Raw genomic sequence first — 27,541 nt, 5'->3', positions numbered from 1 at the left:
ATCTGGGGAACAACATAACGTATGATCGAGACTGTAAGAAGGAAACAGTGACTAGAATAGCGAAACCAAAAGCGAGTTTGAAAGCGATGGATAAGATCTGGAAAAGCAAAGCAATTAGCTTAAGAATGAAGATGAGCATCTTGAAAACGTGTGTATTCAGCAGCATGTTGTACGTATGTGAGACATGGGTGATAACGAAAGATTCAAAAAGATTATTGGCATTCGAAAGGAGTTGTTATAGAAAGAGTCTGAGATTAGGATGGATGCAGAAGGTCACCAGTGAGGAATCATACAGGAAGATACAGCCAAAATAGAACTTGCTGCAGAAGCTTATAGAATGAAAGCTACAACTATTTGGACATATTTGCAGAATGAACGACAAACGAAAAATCAAGACCCTAGTATTCAGCATAATTGACGGTTCGAATAGGAGAGGCAGACCCAACAGAGAATGGAGAGATGCTATAGTAGACTGGTGCAGAGCTAGCCTACAGAAATTAAGCCACTCTGCACTGGACAGGGAAAGATGGAAGGAAACAGTGAGAGAGGCATCAAACACCAACAGGCGCTGAGCCCACAGTTATTGATGATGATGATCCCACTTTATCTTGACCACAACCCTCTGAATCAGAGGGATCAGGGAGAATATAGTAAAGGTCCATTCCGTGTGATACTGAATGCATCCCTCAGTGAGTTGCAACCTAATCCATGTCTGGAGCAATAGACGAGGCATCACCTATTGCCAGCTGTAGCAAACAAATCCACAACTGGGAACCTTCATTTGCAGAAGATGTGGCAGATTGTTTTTGCCTGGTATGTAGGACACTATCAAGTGGATTTGTCAAGGAGTACACCACTCCCACAGCTGCATTAATTCCTGGCAGAGGTGTTTCAATCATTCTCCGCTCTTTGTTGACATAGTGCATCATTGCTATATTATCCATCGTTATATTGACTGTGATGTTGGAGATCCACATGGAGAAGTGCAAGCAGGCATAATGAACTGCTCTCCTTTCTAACCAGTTGATGTGCTGGAGCCAATCGTTTGCTGACTATGTGCCCTGGACCACTTGCTACCCTAGGGCTACGTCTACACGTGCACCCAACATCGAAATAGCTTATTTCGATGTTGCGACATCGAAATAGTCTATTTCGATGAATAACGTCTACACGTCCTCCAGGGCCGGCAACGTCGATGTTCAACTTCGACGTTGCTCAGCCCAACATCGAAATAGGCGCAGCGAGGGAACGTCTACACAGCAAAGTAGCACACATCGAAATAAGGGATCCAGGCACAGCTGCAGACAGGGTCACGGGGCGGACTCCACAGCAAGCCGCTCCCTTAAAGGGCCCCTCCCAGACACACTTTCATTAAACAGTGCAAGATACACAGAGCCAACAACTAGTTGCAGACCCTGTATATGCAGCACGGACCCCCAGCTGCAGCAGCAGCAGCCAGAAGCCCTGGGCTAAGGGCTGCTGCCCACGGTGACCACAGAGCCCCGCAAGGGCTGGAGAGAGAGTATCTCTCAACCCCCCAGCTGATGGCCGCCATGGAGGACCCCGCTATTTCGATGTTGCGGGACGCGGATCGTCTACACGTCCCTACTTCGATGTTGAACGTCGAAGTAGGGCGCTATTCCCATCCGCTCATGGGGTTAGCGACTTCGACGTCTCGCCGCCTAACGTCGATTTCAACTTCGAAATAGCGCCCAACACGTGTAGACGTGACGGGCGCTATTTCGAAGTTACTGCCGCTACTTCGAAGTAGCGTGCACGTGTAGACGCAGCCTAGGTGTGCATCCCAAACTAGTATGGAAGCATCTGTCATGACAGTTGGAGAGGGCATCTGAAAGGGAAACCCTATTCATACATTCTGAGGCTGCATCCACCAACTGAGGGAGTCCCTGACTGTAGCTGGGATGCTCAGTGTTCTGTACAGCAGATGGGCATGCTCTGAACAGGCCTTCATTGGTCTCATCCGGCAGCGTGCATGAGACATGACTGAGATCACTGCCACCATGTGGCTGAGGAGACATAGACATTACCTGGCAGTTATGCTGGGACTGACCTGTAGCATGAGAATGTGGTCTTGGATTGATTGTAATCTTAGTTGAGACAGGAAGGCTATGGCTGTTTGGCGATCCAAGATTGCCTCAATGAACTCGAGCATGTGAGTTGGTCCCAGGGTGCACTTTGTGAGGGTTATACATTCCGGTCAAAGCTGTTGCCCATTGATTCTGAGCTAGGGAGTGCCCCCCTATTAGGCAAACATCTAGGTAGGAAAAAATGGTTATCCCCTTTGTTCTTAGATATGCAGTACCCACTGCTAGGACCTTTGAGAAGACACTTGGTGCTGTGCGAAGGCCGAAGAGTAGCTCCCTGTATTGGAAGTGTTGTTTTGCTATCATGAATCTGAGAAATCGCCTGTGTGATGGGTGCATTGGCCACATGAAAATAAGCATGCTGGAGGTTGAGAGTGGACAGTCAATCCCCTTTCTGCAGTGCAGGGATGATTGTGGCTAACGTTACCGTCTCAAATCTTTGACAAAGCACATACCGCTTTAGACTTCTGAGGTCTCATAAGGGTCTCCAACCCACCCCGTTTTCTTCCGTGTGAGGAAGTACCATGAGTAGAACCCTCTTCCCCTGTGTTCAGTGGGTACCTCTCCTATGGCTCCCAGCTGTAGAAGATGTTGTACCTTTTGCAAGAGCACAGTCTCATGAGAGGGGTCTCTGAAAAGAGACAGGTACGAGGACTGGGGTTTGGAGATGAATGGAATGATGTATAATCTCTAAGACCCAGTTGTCAGTGGTTATCGCTCACCATGAAGGGTCGAATGCTGCTAGTCTTGAGCCAAACATGCGGTGTGGCTCGATTGGAAGCCCCTCGCTATGGGACCATCTGACTCTCAACCAAATCTTCAAAATGACTGGTGGGCTGGTACCTGCTAGGTCAGAGACTGGTCTTGAAATGGTTTGTACTTATAACTAAACTGTCTGTTTTGTTTACGTTTTTAGCAACCGTTTTGATGACAAGGGTACGTAATGTGACCTGTGGATCCTAATGCTCTCAGCAAAGAGTTGAGTCATTTTGAAGGAAAGATCCTCGATGGTAGTTTGGACCTCCCTAGGAAACCCAGACAATTGTAACCAGGACACTCACCACATGGCCTCCACTGATGCTAGGGACCTGGCAGCAGTATCCACTGTGTCCAGAGCTGATTGTAAAGCTGTCCTTGAAATGAGGAAGCCCTCTCCCATGAGGGCTTTGTATTGGTCTCTTTTGTTATCTGGAATTGTTTCAATAAAGGTGTGAAGTTGGTCAAAGACATGGTGCATGTATTTCGCAAGTAGTGCCATATAACTGGCAATGCAAAACTGCAGGCTGGCTGATGAGTAAGCCTTTCTTCCCATCGCATCCAGCTTCTTCTACTCTTTGCATCCTGGGATGCACCTGGTATTCTGCTGTCTACCCCTCTGATTCACAGACTCTACTGTCAGTGGGTCAGAGGGTGGATGGGAGAAGAGGAATTCAGCCCACTTTGAGGCTATGTAGTACTTTCGGTCCAGCCACTTTGACGTGGGTGGATCGGAGGCTGGAGTGCTCCAGAGAAGCCTGGCTGGATGCAGAAGGGTTTCACTGATTAGTATTGCCATTCTGTTCTGAGTGGATGAACGTAAAATATTAGCCAGCTTGTGATGTGTATACTTCAGGGCTCAGAGGGATATCTTGAACCTGTCTGAGACCCTCCTGAAGAGGTCTTGAAAGGTCCTGAAGTCATCACCCAAGTGGGCAGTGGGTGGTTGCATCATCAAGATTGTGGAGGACAATGAGGGAGAAAACTGTGACGGGAGCAGAGAAGTTGATCTGCCATCTCCCCCAGTGTAAGTCCCATAGTCATCGGCCTCTGAAAACTCTGACCTATCCAATAACTGAACACTTGGGGGTCGAGGTCTGGTCATAGGCACAGGTTGAGGTAGTGGCTGGGTAATGGGCTGGTGTTGAAAAGCTGCCCACAGATCCCAGTAAGGCCAGCTAGGTGGCATGCATGGGGGCATGCATTTCTGCTGCCAGTGTTGTAACTGTACTGGCTTAGAAGATTTCTCTGCTGTTGTCTGAGGAGAACTTTCATCATCTGGGTCAGAGGACCCTGAATTCAAAGCCTCAGTGGGCAAATGTAAAAAACCTGCAGCCCTGTAAGAAGCCTTCACTAAGCAGGCAGGTACCAGGCACCAAAGTAACAGAGAGGTCCCCTATGGTGGTATACTGTGGCATAAAAGGTGGAGGATGCATCACTACCGGGACCCCTTGCAATGCCAATACTGAGCGGTTGGGAACAGCTATAGCCATGCTAAGCCCTTTCACACACTTTGCCGGTGCCGGTTTGATGTTTCAGCGGTTGCCCGCATTGATCTATTGCTTTTTCTTTTTCCTTCCACGCTTGGGATGCTGGCTGTGTCAAAAAGCCACAACATCTTGTATGAGGAGGGGTGAGCCCTCTCCTTCTTCTGCCTTTTCAGTGAAGGACTCAAAGCTGCCCGCTCAACCTGAGGGAGGGCGGCAGCACCGGGCTTGAAGCTTGTCAATTTCACAGCTGAGGAGACAGACCTTGCGGAGGTGTGAGACCTTTTCCTAGCTCCAGGGAATCTGCCCTTATCTCTAGGGCTTGTCCTTGTCAAAGCCCTCTCAGAGATCTTCACCCCCTGTGAGCTATGCCTGAGGAGGGAGTCGTTGCAATCCATTGGTGAGAAAGCCCTCTCAGTCTGCCACATCCGGAGCTGTTGCTGTCTCGCCCTCCTGGACCACTTAGTGTGGGCGGCTGTTTGTGTCGTGGTGCTGACCCAGACACCATGCAAAGAGAGTGGCCATCAGAAACTGAAACTGAAAGGCCAAAGTAGAGCACTTTCTAAAAACTGGCAAGCCGGGCATGAGTGAAACTGACTGGCCTGGTTGTGCTATGGAGCAGAGCTGCTCGGGAAAGCTGCCTCTACGGCTTTCCCTTGTTGTCCACTTGTTCCTTGTTTTAAATAGCTGTTTTGCCTTAGATTTCTTTTTTCTTATTTATATAATTATTATTAATTTCAGGTGACTGAGGGGAGAAGTTGCTTTTGACCAAAGCCAGCAGCAACTGGACAAGAACTGAGGGACCTGCTGCCTGTGCATGTGCAGTAAGGGCCACAGGCATCTCATGCCTGTGCCCTGTGCACACAGGCAGGCGGGGGGAGCAGGGGAGAACAACACTGGTACACAGAAGCCTGTGGCCGGTGGGTGAAGCAGCTCTGACACACCCAAAGGTGGAACACCCATGGGGACCCTCAAAGAAGAATTATTATTTACAATGGTAAAACAACAGTATAATTTAGAGGCCAACCCTGCGAACATGTACAGCTGGCTATGGTCCGCTAAAAGGAGTACTTCCAGTATTCCTGGTCCTAAAATTACATTATAATTTGGTTCCTCCTCCTCAAAAAAGAAAAAAAAAAACAAAAATCCCCACACATCCATCACCCTTGAAAGAGGTAATAACTGACTCAACTGTCAGTTTATTTTTTAAATTTTATCTTTCACCTAGATAGGAAAACATTTGGTGCCACCAACTGGTGCAGTAAATAGAGCTGCTTAAGTAATCGAAACAGGATTCAGCACACTATGTACTTTTAGCACATTATTAGACAATGCTTTCATATATTGCATGTAATCACTTTGTTGAATTTGTTTACCTTTCTCCATAAAGATTTGGCTGTCACTTCCATCACTCTCTACCAAATGTTCTTCTAACATCATACTCTCAATAGAAATGGTATCCAAAGAAACTTGTGATGGACTTCTCTTCATGTTCTTGTAAGAAACAGAGAATGCAGGAAGGTTGGACTGGCAGCGTTCCTTAGGCTTTCCACTTTTTAATATAAAGATATTAGGAAATTATTACTTAAAATGAAAGGGATTCTAGGAAACAAAATCAAAAGCCTCCAGATCCAGGAACAAAATCAAAGAAACACTGGTATGTAACATAAAATAATTTTGTCATTTTTAGGGGAAAAAAAGAGGTAAACCAAGTACAGCATGCATTCATTAAAATCTGTAAATTACACTGTAGACACGCATCAATTATTTTGTGTTTTTACAACTATTTAGTCTAGAATATGAAAAATTAATATTCTGTTAACAATTTGATCAACTTTTGAACCTTATTTATTGTGAGATTCCACTGTCACTGAATGTCTACATAATTTCTTAATGCTTAAAATAGTATGTTTTGAACTACTAAATTTTCAGTTCCATTATCTATGTCAATTCTGAATTTTATTTGACTTTATTTAATTTTTCAATTAACTTTTTCCTTGGCAATAAGAGCATAGTAACTGAGATATAAAATCTTTTATACCTTAAAGTAGACTGAGATGCAAGCATTTTAACTGTAGATACTTCTTCCTTGTTCATTTCAAGCTCTTCACATTGTAAGGTTGTTTCTGGATCTAAGTCTGCAACTTTAACAGGAGAGCCTTCAGGTCCACTTTTCTGATCAGTTAACTTGTTTGAAAAACTACTTTTATCATCCTCTTTATCAGTGAATAACTCAACAGAATCTTCCTGGTTATTTAAAATATTCACCAAATCCCTAGAATTCAAGCTACTTTTGTCACTTAATGCCACACAAACTTCTTCTGACTCACTTCTAATAAAAAGGCCACTACAGGTGTCTTCGCTTGTTTTTCCCAAACATTTATCTGATGTATCATCTGAAAATGCTATTCCCATCTGAAAATCCATATCACTGTCTGATTTAAAAAGAAGGGGATCCATCAAAATGACTTTGTTAACCTCAGTGCTCTCAGCTGTACACTCAGTTGCATAATTAATATCCACAGTCTGCATTATGTCATTGGTTATTAGTTTACTCTCTGATGCAAGAATGCCCTCATTTTCCAAGGGAGAAGGAGCTTCTGCCATTATACTTTCTTCTTCAACAACTGGAGACTTACAGGGTTTTGCTTGAGCCACTGGATGGAGCAATAGAGCTACTTCTGCACTTTCAAGTAAGATCCCAATGCAGGCATCCGTCTCTCGCGCAGGTTTGCCTGTTACTGCTTCTACATCTTTCCTTAAATTTTCCAAGAGCAATTCAAGTGAGTCATGGAGCACCAATAAGAAATGGTACTGGTAATGATTGATCTGCATGCTAACATGCTTGTGAATATGAACAAGAACATGTACATCTGCATCAGAGGAGGAACTTGCAGACAGAACTCCTGAAGTACTGTCTGAGGGATGAAGCCTTTGAATGCCATTGGTCAAGAGCTCTGTCTCAGTACTATAATATTCCTTCAAAAGCTTTTTGCGCTGAAGTCTATTAGCCAGGTCACTAGAGTCACTTCTTGGAATGTTAAAAGCTGTCTCATAATAAGAAAAGAGTTCCTTTTGGGACTGTATAAAACTCGTTGGCTGGCAAACCCAAAGGGATAGTGGAAATGAGTCCACAAAGTTTATTGGTCGACCTTTTCCACTTTTCATTCCTTCAAAATCTATCCAAAATTGGGAAAAATGCACAGCCCAGACATCAGTGGCAGCAGATGTTTTTAGTGCATATTTATTTAGCTTTGGGATGACATAGCCTTTATAAACATCATGCATCTTAGTATCTTGTTCATGAGCGTGTCTCTGGAAGATTGGATGCAGAAGATTAAAATTGTCTGGGGATTTGGGAAAGTTGGTGAACGTACGACTGAAAAATTCACAATCTTTGAAGCTCTGGAACAAGGCTTCCAGGTCAGAATGTCTACAGTTTGGTGAGTGCCTTGCATTTGTAGCAATCATTTCAGAACTCTGAATAGAAATTGCATGTGGCTGATCTTTATGGATTTCAGGCTTCTTTTCAGCTGGAATGATAAACTGCAATAGAAAAATACATTAATATAGTTAAAAATAAATTTAAAAGGCATACATCGTTTTAAAGAAAACAATAATCATGCGAAGTAAAATGAGCGAATGAAAGAAATTGAAGTTTCATAGGATGATATATACACTAAAAGGCCGAGTCTACACTACAGCAATCTTTCAAAAAATGTCTTCCTAAAGATCTCCTTTCAAATGAGCACGTCCACACACAAAAAAGCAGACTGAAAGAGCAATCCTTTCTTTCAACAAAGAATGTCCACATAGCCCCTGGTCTTTTGAAAGAATGGGCCAGGGATCAAAAAATCCAGCGCCATGAGGACTGCTCTTTAAAAAAAGAGCCCACTGAGCGTCTACACACGCTTTTTTTTTTTTTTTGAAATAAGCTTTCAAAAAGAAAGTGTTCTGTCTGATCTGGGAGTGGAAGAGAGGTTCCAGAAGAAGAGCCGCATTCTTTCGATTTTGGATCAAAAGAGCACATTTTGAGTGTGGACAATCTGCGTGTTCTTTCAGAAAAGGGCCTGATTTTCCAAAAGAACTTGCTAGTGTTGCCACTGCTGTACAAAACAGAATAGGCCAGTCTCCTGGTTCTGCAGCTTTTCATTTGGGCTCTCTAAATTTTGATCAAGGCCACTACACACAATCTCGTTCATAAGATCATTGCCATGAATCTCAATGTCCATGCAAAGCTAACAGGGCTTATGGCTTTTCTTATCTGAAATAATGCAAGATGGTTACACTGGACTGAAATTTCTCATGCTTTAAGTCAACTCAGAAGTGACTTTGCAGACAGTTCAATGAAAAATCTGTTCAATAGTTTTGAAGTTATCTGAATATGTAATCTGAACTCTGCTTCCACATGCATATAAAAGTAACTTTCATTACATCTGCTTGCTCAGCATTGTGAAATATAATGGCTTCTGCATATATGTAATTATTAAGACAGCCAATAAAAATGCAACAATATATGTCTTAGAGAATGCTATAAAATTCACGATACTTGTTTTGTAATTTAATTGTGTAATGAAAACTCATCTGCCATATTGGCTGGCAAGTTTGTGTGTCTGAATCTTCTATTTGAATTTCTGTGTGAGTAAAATCTGTCTTAATGTTGCACTAGTAATTTCATTTGCTCTGATAAAAGTAAATGTACTAGGGTACTTAAAACCTTGAAGTAGTCCAGTGTGCTGGATTACTCTTAAACTGAACATTTTTATCCTCGAAGGTTGGGCCTACACAAGCCCAAATCTTCGAAACGGACATGCAAATGGCCATTTTGCAGATTACTAATGAGGTGCTGAAATACATATTCAGCGCCTCATTAGCATTCCAGCAGCCGTGGCACTTCGAAATTACCGTGGCTTGCTGCCGCGCAACTCATCCAGACAGGGCTCTTTTTCGAAAGGACCACACCAACTTCGAAATCCCCTTATTCCTTTCAGCAGAAAATAAATAAATTCCTATCAGCAAATAGGAATAAGTAGACTTCAAAGTTCCCAGGATCCTTTTGGAAAGGAGCCCCATCTGGACGAGCCACGCAGCAGCAAGGTGCAGCAATTTCGAAGTGCCACGGCTGCCGGCATACTAATGAGGCACTGAATATGTATTTCCGCACCTCATTAATAATCTTCAAAACGGCCATTTGCACGGCCATTTCGAATATTTGAGCTAGTGTAGACCTAGCCCAAGTGTTAAAAATATTTTAAACCCTGATCTTGTATCAGGATCTGCTAACACAGAACCCTGCACCACACATAATCCTAGTGGAATCAATAGGATACCACCCAGGTATAAGGATCTTTGTGGCTGAATCCATTTGCAATGTTAGGGGTTGGAAACTCTGATCCTGAAAACACCTGAGCATACAAACAACTTTATCCTGTTATCTTAAATGGAATTATTCATATGAGTAAAATTACTCATGTAATTAATTAGATGCAGGGTTAGGTCCCAGATTTGTAAGTAAACAGTGATTATATGACAAATACATTTTCATTATCGTTATTTGTATAATTATATTATTATATATAGATGTCAAATGCACACTTCAGAAGTTTCATTTAGAGCATCACATCTTCATGCTGGCTGGGTCTACACACGTCCCTTCCTTTCAAAAGGGGAATGTTAATGAGCAGGTTCAAAATATGCTAATGAGGTGCTGCAATGAATATGCAGTGCCTCATTAGCATAATGGCGGCCGGGCGATTTGAAAGTGCGGCTTTTTGAATAGCGTGCCGCCCTTGGAGACGGGACCTTCCAAAAGGATCCCCCCAGTTTTCGAAAGACCTTATTCCTATCTGGTGATCGGAACAAGGGCTTTTGAAAACTGATGGGGTCCTTTCGGAAGGTCCCGTCTCCAAGGGTGGCGTGCTATTCAAAAAGCCGCACTTTCAAATCGCCCGGCTGCCATTATGCTAATTAGGCGTTGCATATTCATTGCAGCACCTCATTAGCATCTTTCAAACCCACTCATTAACATGCCCCTTTCGAAAGGCAGGGGCACACGTAGACACAGGGGCTATGTGTCTGTCTAGATGATTGGGTTAGGTGTTTTACAGCGATGTGATTTCCAAAATTCATTAAGATGTTGCACATTAATTGTTCCATGCAGCCTCTGCTAGCGTGCACTAAAGATTCTGTAGTATACTTTAATGTAGAACTGTTTCAGACAGCAATATGTTAAAGTACATTTGCAGGGTGTACACAGACCAGTTCATGTGCAATATATTACTATGCTTTACAAATCACACCACCATAAACTGTGTTACCACCCCATACAGACAAGCATTAAATATTGCAACATATGCAAAAATGGTAGGTGCGGAGTCTGTTTCCCCTCTTCTTTGCGCGTTGCTTGCCGTTCAGATCGATAAACTTATTAAGCAGTGCCATTATTATGCCAACTGAATTGCATTTTGCAATCTTGCTTGTTTCTCTGCTGAAAGCCAAACTAAAATGAATTTCAAAAGCACACAATCACACTGATAACTGATCAGGACTTTAGATCTCAGCAGTTCAGCTCTCTTGTATATCAGTTTCATAAGACCTATCCAGCTTCATGACATGAAAGGGAATGCAGTCTGTAGTATCTTACTACAAAAGAAGAAAAATTCTCACTGTACATAGTAAAAGCTGTACTCTCCCCTCAAGATCCACAAATACTAAAGGATCACAACCTAACAGCTGCAGTTCAGCAAAGAGCAGGGAGAATGCATGACCGGACAGGTGTCAAGACCATACTTTTATTACATATGACACCCCCCATAATTGTTAAGATCTCATAGCTAAAAAATTAAGGCAAGTTACTACTGTTCTGTGCATATTAGAGGTACAACTGTACACACAGAGACCTGAACTGTAAGTATGCTATCCAAGCATATTTTCCACTCTCAGCTATGCCAGGATGGCCTGTTGCCAATGAGACTTTTAGCCAAACCTACTACCTACTCAGTATCAAGGGGCGGTCTAGAAGAAAAGGTGAGCTGCTACAGCATATCCTCTGTTTTTCCTGTCACATCTTTCCTTAGATCATCAGACTCTGTTAGCATATTATCCTTTTTTCATTATTTGATTAATAAGGTTTTCCAGGGATGAAAAAAAATATGTATTTTGCTCTAAAAAAAACCCCAAATACAGTACCTTTAACATAAGTCCATCAACTCTAACATCAACATGCTCATCAGATTTTGAATTATCATTTAATTTATACATGGCCATGAACTGACTGAGACTTTGTTTCAAATCCAATGCAAATTGATTTAGCCAAAGAATACTCCTCTCATCCAGCGTGAACTGCAGAGCATTCAGCTGCACATAAAGGTTCGGACATGGAACTAAGGGAGATACAAAACAAAATTAAATCATAGAATATTTATTTTAGCTTAATAATGCAGAGCCATATCTCCTCCACTTTCTGCCACAGAAGAAACAGAAAACCCACTCCACGGGCCATGGGGAACAGGAGGCCGAGTGTATCGCTCTCCACTCTCTCTTTCTGATGCTCACATCTTCACTGCATATCAAATGTTAAATTAAAATAGAATAAAAGGAGACGGGCACCACAGTTGAAAGAAAGCGACAAGGTCAGAGGAGAGCCTCTGTCATGAGCATCATCCTCAGGATGCCTGCTAGGATTTTCTTTCATAAGAGAATGCTGAACCCTCGCCCATGTTACTAAAATAACTCCAGCAGGCCTTTTGTTACAGCTTTGGTAGTATCACAATAGGTTGATTTCTTTTGTACAGCAGAGGAGTGCCAATATTAAAAAGAGTGTGTGTGTGTGTGTGTGTGTGTATGTACACTGCACAATCAGTATTTTATTTCTTGGTGTGTGTGTGTGTGTACTATACAATCAGTATTTTATTTCTTGGTGAAAATATGTATATTTTTGGGCTTTAAATGTAATATTTACAAAAATCAATGGTATGCACAAACACTAGTGAACATGGAGAAGTGTTATGTGCATAAAAATAATTTTACAACTAATTCAGCGCAATAACCTTTTCACCATTTTTCAATGTCAAATATGAATTAGTATTTCCATCAGATTTCAAGTTACCATAAGGCTACACAAAAGGAAAAAATAATGCAAGAACAAAGGTTTTTCGGAACAATAACCTTACTAGGATAATCTTTTCCATCTGGATAGTAGTACTCAGTGAATTCAATATGAATAGCTGACATTTCAGGTGGAAGATAAAGTGACTTTTTATTGCAAGAAATCAGAGTTTTAGGGGAAGAACGACATTGGTCTGCTGTAGAGACCTGCAAAAGACAAATATTCAGTTTTATCAATACGTAACTACGTTATTATGAATCATTAAAAATAGTTGATTATGTCAGTGATGCCAGGGACAGCACTACCTCACAGATGGAATCTGCAACAAGCTGGCATGACAACCCCACTGATGTAGCCTCCCAATGGCACCCATTGCAGAGAGCAAAACATGAATGTCATAGGGTAGAGGCAGTATGCATGAACTTACCTGCAAGGGACTACACAGAGCACAGAAGGGGGCATGGTGATGGATGGAGCCAACACACAACACTATAGTCCCTGTGCATGTGCTTATGGGAAAAAGCAGCTGCCTGCAGTAGATACCTCCCTCCACTAAATTCCCCTCTGCCTTCCACTTGAAAGTGTTGGGGGACAGCCACATAGACCAAAACCAGGCAAGGATCTGTAGTGGCCTAGCAGCTGCACAAGAACACCAGGAGTCAAAATCAGGCAGCTCTGAAGAAGAAAGGGTGTACCTGAAAAGCGGCCAGACTCTGGTATTCCCAGCTCAGCCACGTGACTGCAGAATCACAGAACTGGAAGAGACCTCAAGAGGTCATCAAGTCCAGTCCCCTGCCCTCACAGCAGGACTACGCACCATCTATATCATTCCTGTTAGATATTTCTCCAACCTGTTCTTAAATATCTCCAGTGATGGAGATTCTACAGCCACCTGAGGCAATTTATTCCAGTACTTACCCACTCTGACTATTAGGAAATTTTTCCTAATGTCCTATATTTCTGGCTGCAATTTAATCCTGTTGCTTCTTGTCCTATCATCAGAGGACAAAGAGAATATTTTTTTCTCCCTCCTTGTAACATCCTTTTCGGTACTTGAAAGTTACTATTGTGCCCCTTCGCAGCCATCTTTTTTTCAAACTAAACAAACCCAGTTCTTTTAATCTTCTCTCATAAATCGTATTTTCTAGACTTTTAATCATTTTAGTTGCTGTTTTCTGGACCCTCTCTAATTTCTCCACCTCTTTCCTAAAATGTGGTGCCTAGAACTGGACACAATACTCCAGCTGAGGCTTAATCAGCATGAAATATAGAATCATAGAACACTAGAACTGGAAGGGACCTCAAGAGGTCATCAAGTCCAGTCCCCTGACCTCTCGGCAGGACCAAACACCATCTAGACCATCCCCAATAGGTGTCTGTCTAACCTGCTCTTAAATATCTCCAGTGATGGAGATTCCACAACCTCCCTAGGTAACTTATACTAGTATTTAACCACCCTAACATTTAGATAGTTTTTCCTAATGTCTAATGTAAACCTCCCTTGCTGCAGTTTAAGCCCATTGCTCCTTTTCCTATCCTCAGAGGCCAAGGAGAACAATTTTTCTCCCTCCTCCTTGTAACCCTCTTTGAGATGCTTGAAAACCACTATCTTGACCCCTCTAAGTCTTCTCTTCTCTAAACTAAACAAGCCCAGTTCTTTCAGTCTTCCCTCACAGCTCATGTTCTCTAGATCTTTAATCATTCTTGTTGCTCTTCTCTGGACCTTCTTCAATTTCTCCCCATCCTTCTTGAAACGTAGTGCCCAGAACTTGACACATTACTCCAATTTAGGCCTAAAGAGCGCTGAGTAGAGCGGAAGAATGACTTCTCATGTCTTGCTCTCAGCACTCCTGTTAATGCATCCCAGAATCAAGGTTGCTTTTTTCGCAATAGCATCACACTGTTGACTCGTATTTAGCTTGTGATCTACTATGACCTCTAAATCCCTTTCCACAGTAGTCCTTCCTAGACAGTCGCTTCTCATTCATTGAATCACAGAGCTGGAAGGGATATCAAGAGGTCATCAACTCCAACCCCCTGCCCCAAGCAGGATTACCAACTAAGTCATCCCAGCTAGGACTATGTCAAGCTGCGACTTAAAAACCTCTAGGGATGGAGATTCCACCACCTCCCTAGGCAACACATTCCAGTGCTTCACCACACTCCTGGTGAAGTAGTTTTTCCTAATATCCAACCTACACCTCTCCCTCTTTAACTTCAGACCTTTACTCCTTGTTCCGCCACCTGACACCACTGAGAACAATTTCTCACCCTCCTCTTTAGAGCTCCCCTTCAGGAAATTGAAGGCTGCTGTTAAATCATCCCTCAGTCTTCTCTTCTGCAAACTAAATATGTCCAAAACCCTCAGCCTCTCCTCATAGGTCATGTGCTCCAGCCCCTTAATCATTTTGTTGCCCTCCACTGACCCTGCTCCAGCACATTCACACCCTTTCTATACTGGGGAGCCAAAAACTGGACACAATACTCCAGATGTGGCCTCAGCAGTGCCAAATAGAGGGAAACAACAACCTCTCTAGAGCTGCTCAAAATGCTCCTCCTAATGCACCCCAATATGCCATTGGCCTTCTTGGCTACAAGGGCACTCTGTTTACTCATATCCAGCCTTTCATCCACTATAATCCCTAAGTTCCTTTCTGCTGTGCTTTTGCTTAGCCAGGTGGTCCCCAGCACATGACAACGCTTGGGATTGTTCCATCCCAGGTGCAGGACCCTACACTTCTCCTTGTTGAACAGCATCAGATTTCTTCTGTCCCAATCCTCCAATTTATCCAGATCACTCTGGATCCTATCTCTACCCTACAATGTATTCTATATGTATGAAGCTGATTGTTTCTTTCTAAGTGGAGTACTTTGCATTTCCCCTTATTAAACTTCACCCTGTTTACCTCAGACCATTTCTCCAATTTGGCCAGATCATTTTGAATTATGAGCCTATCCTTCAAAGCAGTTGCAACCTCTCCCAGCTTGGTATCATCTGCAAACTTAATAAGTATACTCTCTATGCGAATCTAAATTGTTGATGAAGATATTGAATAGAACCGGTCCCAAAACAGATCCCCGCAGAACCACACTTGTTATGCCCTTCCAGTGTGACTGCAAACCATTAATAACTACTCTCTGAGACTGGATATCCAGCTAGTTATGCACCCACCTTATAGCAGCTCCATCTAAGTTGTATGTGCTCAGTTTATTGATACAAAAATCATGAGCGATCATGTCAAATGCCTTACTAAAGTCTAGGTATACCACACCCACTGCCTCTCCTTTATCCACAAGACCTGTTACCCTGTCAAAAAACGCTGTCAGATTGGTCTGGCATGATTTGTTTTTTTACAAAACCATGCTGGCTGGTAACTATCACCTTATTTTCTTCCAGATGTTTGCAGATAAATTCCTTAATTATTTGCTCCATTATCTTCTGCAGCACAGAAGTGAAACTGACTGGTCTGTAGTTTCCTTGGTTTTTCTTTTTTCCCTTTTTATAGCTGGGCACTATGTTTGCCCTTTTCCAGTCTTCTGGAATCTCTCACGACTTCCAGGACTTTTCAAAGAGATAACTAAAGGTTCAGAAACCTCCTTTATCAGCTCCTTAAGTATTCTAGGATGTAAGAGTGTAAGAGACTTCTTGTGTATTGCTGACAACACTCCTGTTTATACATTCCAAACTCGTGTTCACTTTTTTTGTTTGTTTGTTTGTTTTTGCAACAGCATCACACTGTTGACTCATACTCAGCTTGTGGTCCACTATGACCATTAGAACCCTTTCTGCAGTATTCCATCTTAGGGAGTCACCTCCCATTTTGTATGTGTGAAACTGACTGTTCCTGTGGAGCACTTTGCATTTGTCCTTACTGAATGTCCTCCTACAAACAAAGTTCTGCTTCTGCACTGATCTGGAACCATGTGTACTGCAGCTTGTGCACCACCTCTCAAGGGATAAGCTTTGGATCACATGTTGTGCTGCAGAGTGCTCAGCACACTAATGCAAGGTTTTTTGGGCTCAGTGATACCCTGAGGTCCACATGGGAGCGGAATAATCCAGTCCTAGTGGAACATCTCTCTAACTTATGCTTTTAACAATACATAAGTTATTCAAACATTACATTAATTGCTTCCAAAGTAGATTATGCAACAATAAAAAAGGGTTACTTTTGGTACATAATTTATCTGACTCTTCTGATCACTTAAGATTTCTTTGAGTGTGGAATAATTTGAGAAATGTCTGCCAAATAAAAAATGCTTTCATCCAGAGTTTTTATAGGACAGCTCTGAACTTCAAAATAGCTCATCTTTTAAACAAAAAATCTTTGTTGGTTTCTGTTATATTAGTTTTGCAAAGTAGAGTTTGAAATTACACGGAAATAAAATTGCATAAACCTCTTCCACTCAAGTCAGATATCTTAGTTTTCATATATGCCTGTATTAATATGTTTAATAATTTTAAATATGATGGCAAAATATAATTTTACAAATACAAAGCATCAACTTAAAAACAATGACTAACAGGAATAGAAAGCAAAAAGATAGAGTAAAGCATCAGAAAAGAAGTAAATTAAATTTAAACCCTCTATCATACTACAAAACAAAAATTTCATAAAACAACAATCGACTTACAGAAGTATATAAAAAATTCTAAATTTATAAAAGAACTTCTGGTAGCAATATGCCATCTCCACTCTCACAAGGAGACTACAGCTGACATAGCACAAAAGGCCTGAGACAGACACAAGATTAGGATAGCTGGAAGATGCATTCACTGAGCACACATCTCTCAGGCATCCTCTGCTGGCAGATACGATGGGGACTTCAGCTGAAATTTAAAGCTGCCTTTCCCATCAAAGCACTACCCAATAGCATTGGCATTGTCTCCTGCAGGCAAATACTCCTTTAGTAGAGCTGCTCCCTGCCTGTGCTGGTGTAACTGAATCTGGACCAGATCAGGTAATTAAAACAGCAACAAATACGAAAAAGAATGAATGTCAAAAAGTCCATTTAAAAATATTGCTTAAAGTAAAATATTAATAATGACATCTTAAATCAGTTTAAACATTTCTCTGAAATAAATAAAATTCAGAACATATTTCAATATGGAATATGAAACCATAAACCGGCTCATAAGTGAGGTAGAAAAGGTGGTGCATTTGTACCATGTACTGTCTTGTTTCTCTCCCTTCCTTCCTGCTACACCGTGCAGCGGGAGCCTGCAGGTCATGACGGGAGAAACCAAGGAGCTTTGGGAGCTGTAGTTCCTTGACCAGCTCCCTTCCTAGAAAGCCTGACCAGGAGCAGGTAAGGGAGCACATTTCCCAGAATGTCCTTGGCCACCAGCAACAAGAAAGGGAGGGGGACGAGGAAATATTGTTTTTCATATAAAATATTACAACAAGATCCCAGAAGGTAATTTCTGTAAAACCTCAATTACTGTATTAATTTTTCCTATACTATAACAATCATTTTCCACTCAAATTTTTCATTAACCTCTTTGATGCACACTTACTGCACAACTATTTTGAACTCCTTTATATTAAAAACAAATTGTGGTCCACACCCTGCCACAGAAGTTCCTGCATACCTGCCTGCTAAAAATAAGAACTCTAAAATTGCACGCTAAAACAATGAATCCCATGAGTGCTCTGCATGACATAATGAAAGGATAAGATTCTAAAGTACAGCATCTGTAGGTGATGTCTTTATATTACAGCAGCTCCCTTGCAGAACCAAATCTTACTCTCAAGACAAATTAATGATAAAAATTTCACTGATATTAACTTTTAATTTCAAGCCAGAGAAAGCCACAAGAGTCCAGTCTAATAACCAACTTAGTCAATGGAAAGAGTCCTGATGACATCAATGGACTTTGAATCAAGCCCTTAAAAATTACGTCTCAGTACATACCAGAAGTATAGAAGTCAATGGATAAAGTGATGCCAAAGTCACAAACTGTAAAAAAGAATCATACCTGGTATATATTGAAATCTGCAAGTCTAACAACAACAGGACTGGACATGAGTTTACTCTTTGGTTGGTGTTCCTTGCCTGTACGAAATAAGCACAGCAAAGCAATTTAAAAGAACAACCTCATATACAGGATACACTGTGGCATCCAGTGAATATAAATATAAGCAAAACAACTTGTGAACAAAGACAAAGTACCTGTTTGTGTGTTTTGAGGAGAACCATGAGGTGGGGATTTAGTAGGAGAATCTATATTATGATCCTTCACAGCCTGTTTTAGCAACTCAACATTGCTTTTGAACTCATGTAACAATTCTTGGACCCACACAATTCTGGTTTTGGTGGCATCACTATAATGCATCCAGTGACTGCAATTGTCACCTACAAGAAAGACACACATGTGGCCCAAAACTAATACAAAGTTTCCATTAGAAATATATTTCTAAGTGATTGAAAAAAAATGTAGCACTATTTGACAATCTCCTCAAAGACCTCAAAAATATAATTGCTCTTTGGCTTGATTAATCAGGCGATATTCAGGGCCTTGCTAGACTGTATCTGTTAGGGGAAGAGATTGATAATGAGAGTCAAGTTTTTTTAGAGCAATTGACAAAGAATGTACACAAAGCTCTGCTTTCTTCATCATAATCGAAGGCTGTGCCCTTGCTCACAATTTCCAGCCTCCCTTTCTAGCAACTCCCGTGAATCAAGGAGATCTGTCACTGCTGCCTCTAAGGGATACAAATGCTTCTCTCATCGTCTGTTCACTTCCTCTTGGCTTCTGGTCCCCTTCAACTTCTGACATATAGCTGCAACCAATCAATTGCCCCAGCATTTGGCTTAGCTTCCACTTAGATCTTGCCATATTGGCCAAGGTCTTGCTTCCTACTATTTCAGCTATTGATACACAAAGAGATATTTAATTATTCTTTAACATAGCTTGAACAAATGATGCTGAACAAATACCTATTGACTATAAACAGGTCTGTGACTGATGGCAGCAAATAACTCCTTCCAATGCAACAATATCAAGTCTTATCTGGCACCTTATACCAAATTTCTGTTTTAACACACCATAGCTTGGACAAAACCTTCTCCTCCTACAAGCCAAACAGTAGAAAAGAACTATTCGCCCTGGTTCACATTAGAAGCTAATCCCAAGTTTGTAAGTAGTTTTTTTGCCAAAATTTAACATTCCAAACTTCCATGTGTCAATCTTCCATTTTGGTGTCAATCAGTTCTTCCATGACTTAATATGATAGCTGCATGGCATGCTTATTCTGTCTCTGTACTTAAGTGCACTAAACCAATTCTAGGAAATCTACCACATTTAGAGAATCACGTGCAGAATCAAAAAGTTTCAGAACTGCTCATCTTGTACTTAGCTCTGTGTAAAATTTCAAATTAATACATTGACAACCTGGTGTCCTTTCTCAACATGAAATGGATTATAACTTTTCAACACAATTGTATTTATGTTCAAAGTATTTAGCCTGAAATGCTTATAGAATCTTAGTTCACTTCTCAGTGTTTTTATTCAACATGTAATAGATATAGATGCATTGAACTGACTTTAAAAGTATGTATTTCAAATATCTATATGTAGAAATACTGTTGCCCAAGCCTTCTGTACACTTGACTAATTTTAATATCAAAACACAATACATATATTAATAAAAATTTCATTAAATACCTGCTTTGTGAAAAGGATAGTAGTCCACAGTTAAATAGCTAAAAGAAATCTGCATAGCCCCTCCTGTAATACGTCTGTTTGATGCTGTAAAAGAAGGCAACCTTTAGCTACAGAGACACCTGACCTTCCCCAGTGAATTTTCACTTTTTCAATTAAGTGCATCTCCACAGAGAAAAGTACCTGATCAAAAATGAGGTATCACATGAATAACCTTACAGTAATGTAGCCTGGCCTAACTGGCCAGGATGGACTCCCAGTGCCTACGTAAGGCCAATAAATTTATTGCTGGTAACTCTGGCACTATTATCAAAGAAATATATTTTTAAAATCCCAGTTCTTTAACTACTATTAATCTCTTTCATGACCATTAAATATAGAGCAGCCTTCTACACAATAGAAAACAATTGTCAATAGGCACTTCAGATGTACGTTTGTATATATTTTTATTCTAGTCATTTAAGAGAAACTATACAAACCTTAGCAGACTTCTCAGTGTGTCTTCTAATTTACTGTAAGTTTGGAGATATAAAAACAAACAATTTTGGAAAAGAGATATTTTGTTACCTTTTTCTTTAGAGTGAATATCATCACAGATATGCAAGTCCAAGTGAGAAATTACTAAGTGATGAGAAGTTTCCTTAACATCAAATTCACTGAACAGTTTTACAATTGCATCATTTTGATCAGCTGCCGCTGAAGCCTGATGTGCTTTCACTTGCTGAGAGGTGGGTGCAGGAGTGGAACTCTGAAAAGAGTAAGTCACATAACTTTAGAGAACTTCAAAATTCCAAGACTGAAATGTAAAAACAATTCCAGAAGATTTTTACAGGAACAAGCAGTAGTTAAGTTCCCAAATTCCACTGAAAGTCAACGGGAGAGAGATGCTCAACTGTTACATGTGCCTTAGAAAATTTTCCCCCAATTACTGATAAAGGCACTGTGTTTCCTGCAGGTACTCAGCAGTGGCAACTTCATTTAATCAGCCTTCATATTAACATTGTTTTAGGTCTTTTTTTCTTATACATCTACAGTTATCTGTGCTACTTATGCTTGAAAACTTACTCCCTCACAGCAAGCACATCTTTTACTACCACTTAATATTGAAGTCACATCTGATCAGTCAAATCCTTCCCTATCTTTGGGAAGGCCCCCAACACAGCAGTATTGCTGCTGTATGATGGTGAGAGAGGGGGATATGTGACTTATGCAGCTTCCAGAGTGTTCCCCAATTCATCCCTTTGCCAGTCTGCTACATGTCCATGGAAAAAGGAAAGAGTGTGGAGTGGATTTGTGAGAATGCAGATTCACTAGCCATTATTCTTCATGATGGACTCTGGCTATAACATCCTCAGACCACTGTAGCAGCATTAGAGAAGATCTGTTTCTTCATGGACAGCAAAAGGATGAAACAAGACTCAAATGGCCAGCTAGTCTATCCTTCTGTGTATATTAGAGGAAGGGAAGGTTTCAGCATAATACAATATTCTATTTCTGACACCATTATCACTTCCATGGCAACAGATTACAATACCAAATACAGACTTACAATCTCACTCCAAGTTCACATAAGACAGGCTAGGTTGGTACAGGAAAAGCTCTTACTAAAACATAATTTGTCAGTATCAATAAAGGGAAATGAATTGTCCCAGTACTTTTAAATTTTGTGTAAGTATTCTCCTTCTCTCTCAAAATTTCCTCTACTGCGCAAGACTCTCTTTAAATATATTTTGGAACTCAGAAGAGGAAGATGACACCATATTTAGTCAAATATTACAGATAGAATTCTAAATATTTCATATTTGTGATTTAATAAATATAGTAAACCCTCGATTTTATGGATCCTGATATAGCGGACTTCAGGAACAATGGACCCCATTGTTCCCAAAATCTGTCTAATTGGGGCCCATAAAATTCCAAATACCCCCTCACCCACTCCCCCCATGGACTTACCGCTGAAGAGCCAGAGCTGCCACCTATTCCCTCAGAGCCGCCATGTGCTGGGGGCAGTGCCATACGTAGGCAGACAGCATTCGTACACACCCCACCACTGGTGGGAAGAGCATGTGGCAGCTCCAGAAGCAGAGGCAGCTCTTCCAGGTGGCGGCAAGACCCCGAGCAGCGACGTGGCTTTTGGTGCTGTGCAAGGTGGGAGCCTTGCTGTCACACACAGCGTGGGCTCCCACCAGCAGCACAGCTTTTGCTGCTGCACACGCAGGACCTTTGCTGCCGTGCACAGCGGGGCCCGCAGTAGCAGCAGGGGACTCCAGCAGCTCATCCTGTGTCAGTGAGTAGGGTGCATTTTGGACGAGGCGGTGGAGGGGCTGGTGGAGCCTGGCGGGGGGTGGGTTGTAGTAAACTCCCTGATTTAAACAGACTTCCAGGTTTTATGGACACCCCTGCCCCCATTAGTCAGTTAAATCAAGGGTTTACTGTAGAATTTACTTCCTTGTTGTCATAACATTCAGAAATGACAAATCTTACAGTAACTTTTAACGTGCTTTAAGATGGAAAATCTGATACTCTCGATCAAAAATGAACAACCAAAGAGGTTTCCAAAATAAAGTAAACCAACTAATTGTTTATTATGCTGTTTTAGAGTACCTGTATTTACTAAAGCTTTACTATGACAACCAATTAGCTTACCTGTGTGGGTTCAGAAGCCAAACTTTTTCTTTGTTCAGTTGACTTCTCTATTGCTTCACTAAGAGATTTGGCATACTGTACCATAGCTTTCAGTTGGGAATCAGTTAAGACCCACAACAAATCATCTAGTATTAGAACGAGTTTTGATGCCACTACATTGCAATCTTTCAACTGTTGAATAAATGAAAATGAATTTTAAAAATTAAATAGTTAACACTGACATTTACAAAATAGATGGTGTTTTCTAACTACCAACCCTGCATACTCAACCTAAACCCCAGAAAGTAAAGCCAAGTTCTTTTCTCATTACACACCATCAGAAATGAGGGCAATACAGGCCAAATTAGACCTTTCAATAAACCTGTATAACTCCATGGTCTTCACATTTCGCCTGCTCTATTTCTTGTCCATTGCATAGGTCTACCTATTAACAGAGATTGATAAACTATTCTGTTGATGATGCTTTCTCAGAAATACAATAAATATAAGATGAAATATCTTAAATTTACCCATTGCCATATAGTTCGAGTGCAGAACCTCTGCCATGTGCTTATACAGCTATACATGTTGCTTTGTAAAAATAAACATCAAATACAGAAACAAATGAAATAATGTAAAACCATATCACAGATTCACAAGTTTTAAAATTTACCCTTCTTTTAAGTGTAACCCTTATTTTTGATTGGTTAGTAATCAGTCGAACTGGAGCACTCAGGATTTCATGCTGAGAACTTTGGATTGCATCTGCTTCTATTCTGATCATTTGCCAATTGATTTCTTTAAAAGTTAATACCTAAAAGAAAACAAACCTGTTAATTTCATACGCAATTTGTTTGCCAGTAAGAATAAGAAAGTTGCATGGAGTTTAGCAGCAACACAAAAAGCATCTTCTATTTGCATAGTCTGACTAAAACTGTTGGACCCTGCCCATTTACACAGCCACTTCTATGATCAGGGATTATTTTTCAAAATGAATTTAGTTATAAAGTCTTCTATGGGATTTAGATCTTACGCTTATTTCTTCTGTGGACTGGACTTCTCAGGTGGTCTCAAAATGTTCAATTCTAGTGACATTGGTTAGTTCAGGGAATGGGAAAGGTGTGATAGCAGACTTTTTTTACACTCCAGAGAATTACAGTAAAATCTTTCATATCTGGCATTCCCCGGACCGGGAGGCTGCCAGATATTCAACTATTCTTGATAATAGAGAGGTATACCTAACAATGCATAACACTAAAGAAAAACAAGATTAGATATTAAGAAACAAACAAAAATGTACGCAGAGTACTTGATTTACCAACAACAGTAGTATTATTCACTGTAAACTTTAATTTTTATTTTACTTTCACTGTACTGTACTTATGGAAAACATAACTAAAATTTACTGATGGTCAAAATGTTGGTTATTTGAGAATTATGGTTAATAGAATGATGAATATGAAATACTTTACTGTACAGTAAGTTCTCAGAGTATGCGAATCCAGAGTATGCAACCCTCCTCTTACGCGGCTGACCGCTGATTCATGCAGTAACCCCTCACTTTATGTGGCTTCACAGTGTGTGAAACTCGCTTTAAAGCGATTTTCGTACAATGCAAAGCTGTGGGCTGTCAGCCAGCCTAGCTTCCCGCAGCTCCAGGCAGCTATGTAGGACGAGAGCCCTTTCCCCATGCCTTCCCAGAGCAGTGCTATGGGGAAAGGCTTTTGGCCCACCTAGCTGCCTGCCCCTGCAAGCAACCAGGCAGGTTAAAACCCCCTTCCCCTGCTTCCCAGAGCCGTGCTGCTTGACAGCTGAGCCAGTCAACTCCCATTACACATCCTGCTGGCTTAACCCGCCCAACTCCCCCACCCTCGTGACCCCAGCAGAGACTATAACACCCCTGCCAGCTCAAACCACCCCCGCCCTGGTTCACCCCCATTCAACCCCCCCACCACCACCAGCATGCACTGAGCTCCCAGCTCCCAGCATAAGGGGGCTCCAGCTGTCAAGACGCTGCAGGCACATGAGGCTCTACCCCCTCAGCTAGCCCCCCCAACTCCCTCCAGCCGCAGCTCACACCCCCCAGCACACGGGGCTCTAGCTTCAACATGTGTCCGAGGCTCCCAACCCCCAGCATGCGCACATGCGGGGCTCCAGCCACCCTACCCACCACCCCCACGGTCCCAGATGCAACCCCTTGAACATCCCAGCTCAACTGCACTCTCCCATCCCCCACACAGCCCTAACTCATGCCAGGCTTAACCCCCCTGCCCCCTCCCACAGCCCCAACCCATCCCCCAAGTCCTTCCCGTCTTAAGTGAAATGCAAGGTACACAAGGGTGGCATACCTCGAGGGACTACTGTGCTACATATATTATGGATCCCACTGAGTGTACAACTCTGAGCCAATGAGGGGACAGGGCAGGCAAGGAGTCAGATGAAGATGCAGAAATCTACTCTTGCCTTCTTTAAGACCACTTAGAGCTGTGGTGTCCAACACTCTAGCCACTCGCCACATGTGGCTTTTTGGCTGGCTGAGCGTGGCTAGTTGGCCTAAATAATAAATGTATTATCAGAATAACGCGGCTAGTTTTCTATAGCAGCAGCCACTGTAGCGATTACTGCTTCAGAACTGGCTGGACATCATGGACTTAAAGCTATTGAATAGATAAGCGTTTTCATTGGTTAAATACAAGTAACTGTGTTCAGGACAATTCCTCAGCTCCACATACATTTTAAGCAAGTAATGTGGATTTTTTAACAAGCTCTCATTCACGTTGTGAATTTACATATAAACTACACAAGGTACCTTAGAAAAAATAAAAAGGGGAGCTAAGGTTTGCAGGTGACTAATTTTGAACTTCTCAGATAATATCTGTGTTTATTTTTTAAGTTCATTACTATGTTTTCATTGGGTTTCTGCTCTTGCATTAATGATAGACATCAGTTACTTTAACTCTGGGTCAAAGGTATTTTGGCTGGGAGTAACCAAATCTAATAAAACAATCTGGTCAAAGTTTAAAATAAGTCTATCTGACTTATAACCAAACACAGGTTAGGGAAATTATAATTTTTTCAATATAAACTCAGTCTAACACTGACTTCAATTGCACATAAATTATTTTGCATAGCAGGTAGAAAATAAACGAAGGGAATCCATTAAGCTCGTGTTGTTATAATTTTTCAAAAATTGTAATAACCTTACTACTTGCACAACCAATCAGGGGATACTGGAATGGTTTGACTATTAAGAGTACAGCATACCACCAAAGTCCTACAAAGAAGTAACTTGGTTAATAATCAGTTAAGGTTGCTTAAGGAGAACATTCACCGACGCAAATCCTTAAAAGCAAGGAAATGGCTACTTAAGCTTTTGTCAACACTTTAAAATTAAAATGCAGCCACAGTAGCCCTTCAAAAATGAAAGCATGGCCGTGGCAGGAGGGCTGGGAAAGAGGTCTGCCAGCACAATATGTAAACTGCCTTTATGAGGGCTGTAGCTAAACAGCACTGGAAGCTTGATCACCCCCCCCGCCCCCCGTGCAACAAAAACAATGATTACAGTATTTTAATTTGATGCTTTCAGGGGTGTAGAAAGTTTTTGCACACCCTAAAGTCAGAAAGTGGTAGTGCAGACACAGCCTAAGATATTTTTCTTTGGCAGACCCCTACATCTCATATTCACTGACAGTTTGCACACTTCTATAAACAACCCGCAAGGCCACTTGTAGTTTATAACTGGCTGTCCACAGCCCTGGAGGCATCAGGGCACAGCTGAGACAAGCTGGAGTGCACAAGCACTCCATCTACGCCCAGGGCACGTTGCTTTGATTATTTAAAATGTTATGGTCACAGTTTAATTACCTCTTACTACAAAGTTGATAGAAAGATATTCTTTACCTCTCCACGCTGTGATTCTTGTATTCGAGTAAATTTTAGATCACCATGTTCCCAGTTTGCATTTACACTATATATTCTCAACTGGGAAAGTTCAAATGAAGCATTAAATGCTTTTGCTCCAATCCGAATTATAATGGAGTTCACAGAAACAGAAATTCCTTCGACCACTTTTTCAGCAAAGCCATATTCGCTGCAAAGTAAAATGCCAAGATTTAAATTACAGATCTAATTTTAGTGCATAAAGTGATATTTATTAAGCAATAAGACCTAAACCACATCACACAAAATTTCTAGTGCATCCGATCCTATTGATTATTTTAATTATAATTATCCCTGAAAAATCTGTAAAAAATATAGTACAGGTTAAACCTCTATAAACCAGACTTTTCTTGTCCAGCGACACCCATGGTCCAGCAAGGCTAGAGCACTCACAGGGAATAGCTGGGGACCCTATGCTCATGCTCAGCAACACCTCCGTCACCCTCTCAGAGCTTCCAGAACACATCAAGTAACTCATTTGAACCATTTAGCTTGCGGGGGTTAGGAGGGTAGGAACAAGGGGAGAGAGGCAGGGTGGCTGCAGAGCCTTGCAGCTGGGGGCCAGGAGCATAGCCCGGCAGCTGTGGGGTCCCACAGCTGTTGGCCAGGGACTAGGCATGCAGACTGGTAGCTCAGGGTCCCATAGCTGTTGTCCAGGAGCTGGGTGTGCACCCTTCAAGCTGTGGGGTTCCACAATCAACCTGTCCCCACCCTGCATCATCTCTACTGTGTGATCCTAATCTAAAATTAAGGACAAAAATTTTCATGCAGTTGAACTTCAATCAAGTGTAACACACACAACTTTTCATTTCAAATATTACAGCCTTATTCACTGACCTAATTCTATTTATGTATA

The 27,541-nt window shown here is 41.5% G+C and overlaps 1 protein-coding gene across 3 annotated transcripts in view; it reads right to left on the bottom strand.

Moving 5' to 3' along the window:
- The window catches only part of BLTP3B (bridge-like lipid transfer protein family member 3B), a 120,496-nt gene that overhangs the window by 35,341 nt on the left and 57,614 nt on the right, over positions 1-27,541 (bottom strand). For all 3 annotated transcript variants that reach the window (XM_075011302.1, XM_075011308.1, XM_075011309.1), the window contains 11 exons: positions 26,647-26,836; positions 23,420-23,560; positions 22,768-22,938; positions 20,689-20,869; positions 20,125-20,208; positions 18,630-18,812; positions 18,436-18,512; positions 12,520-12,661; positions 11,537-11,730; positions 6,390-7,894; positions 5,725-5,900 (listed from right to left, as the gene is read on the bottom strand). In XM_075011302.1, coding sequence (XP_074867403.1) covers positions 5,725-5,900; positions 6,390-7,894; positions 11,537-11,730; positions 12,520-12,661; positions 18,436-18,512; positions 18,630-18,812; positions 20,125-20,208; positions 20,689-20,869; positions 22,768-22,938; positions 23,420-23,560; positions 26,647-26,836 — 3,044 coding nt within the window. The remainder of the gene's footprint in view (positions 1-5,724; positions 5,901-6,389; positions 7,895-11,536; positions 11,731-12,519; positions 12,662-18,435; positions 18,513-18,629; positions 18,813-20,124; positions 20,209-20,688; positions 20,870-22,767; positions 22,939-23,419; positions 23,561-26,646; positions 26,837-27,541) is intronic.

Source organism: Carettochelys insculpta, chromosome 1, assembly GCF_033958435.1.
Source record: "Carettochelys insculpta isolate YL-2023 chromosome 1, ASM3395843v1, whole genome shotgun sequence".
NCBI lineage: Eukaryota > Metazoa > Chordata > Testudines > Carettochelyidae > Carettochelys > Carettochelys insculpta.
The sequence above is the reverse complement of the archived record's forward strand: the minus strand, read 5'-3'. Positions and strand labels throughout refer to the sequence as shown.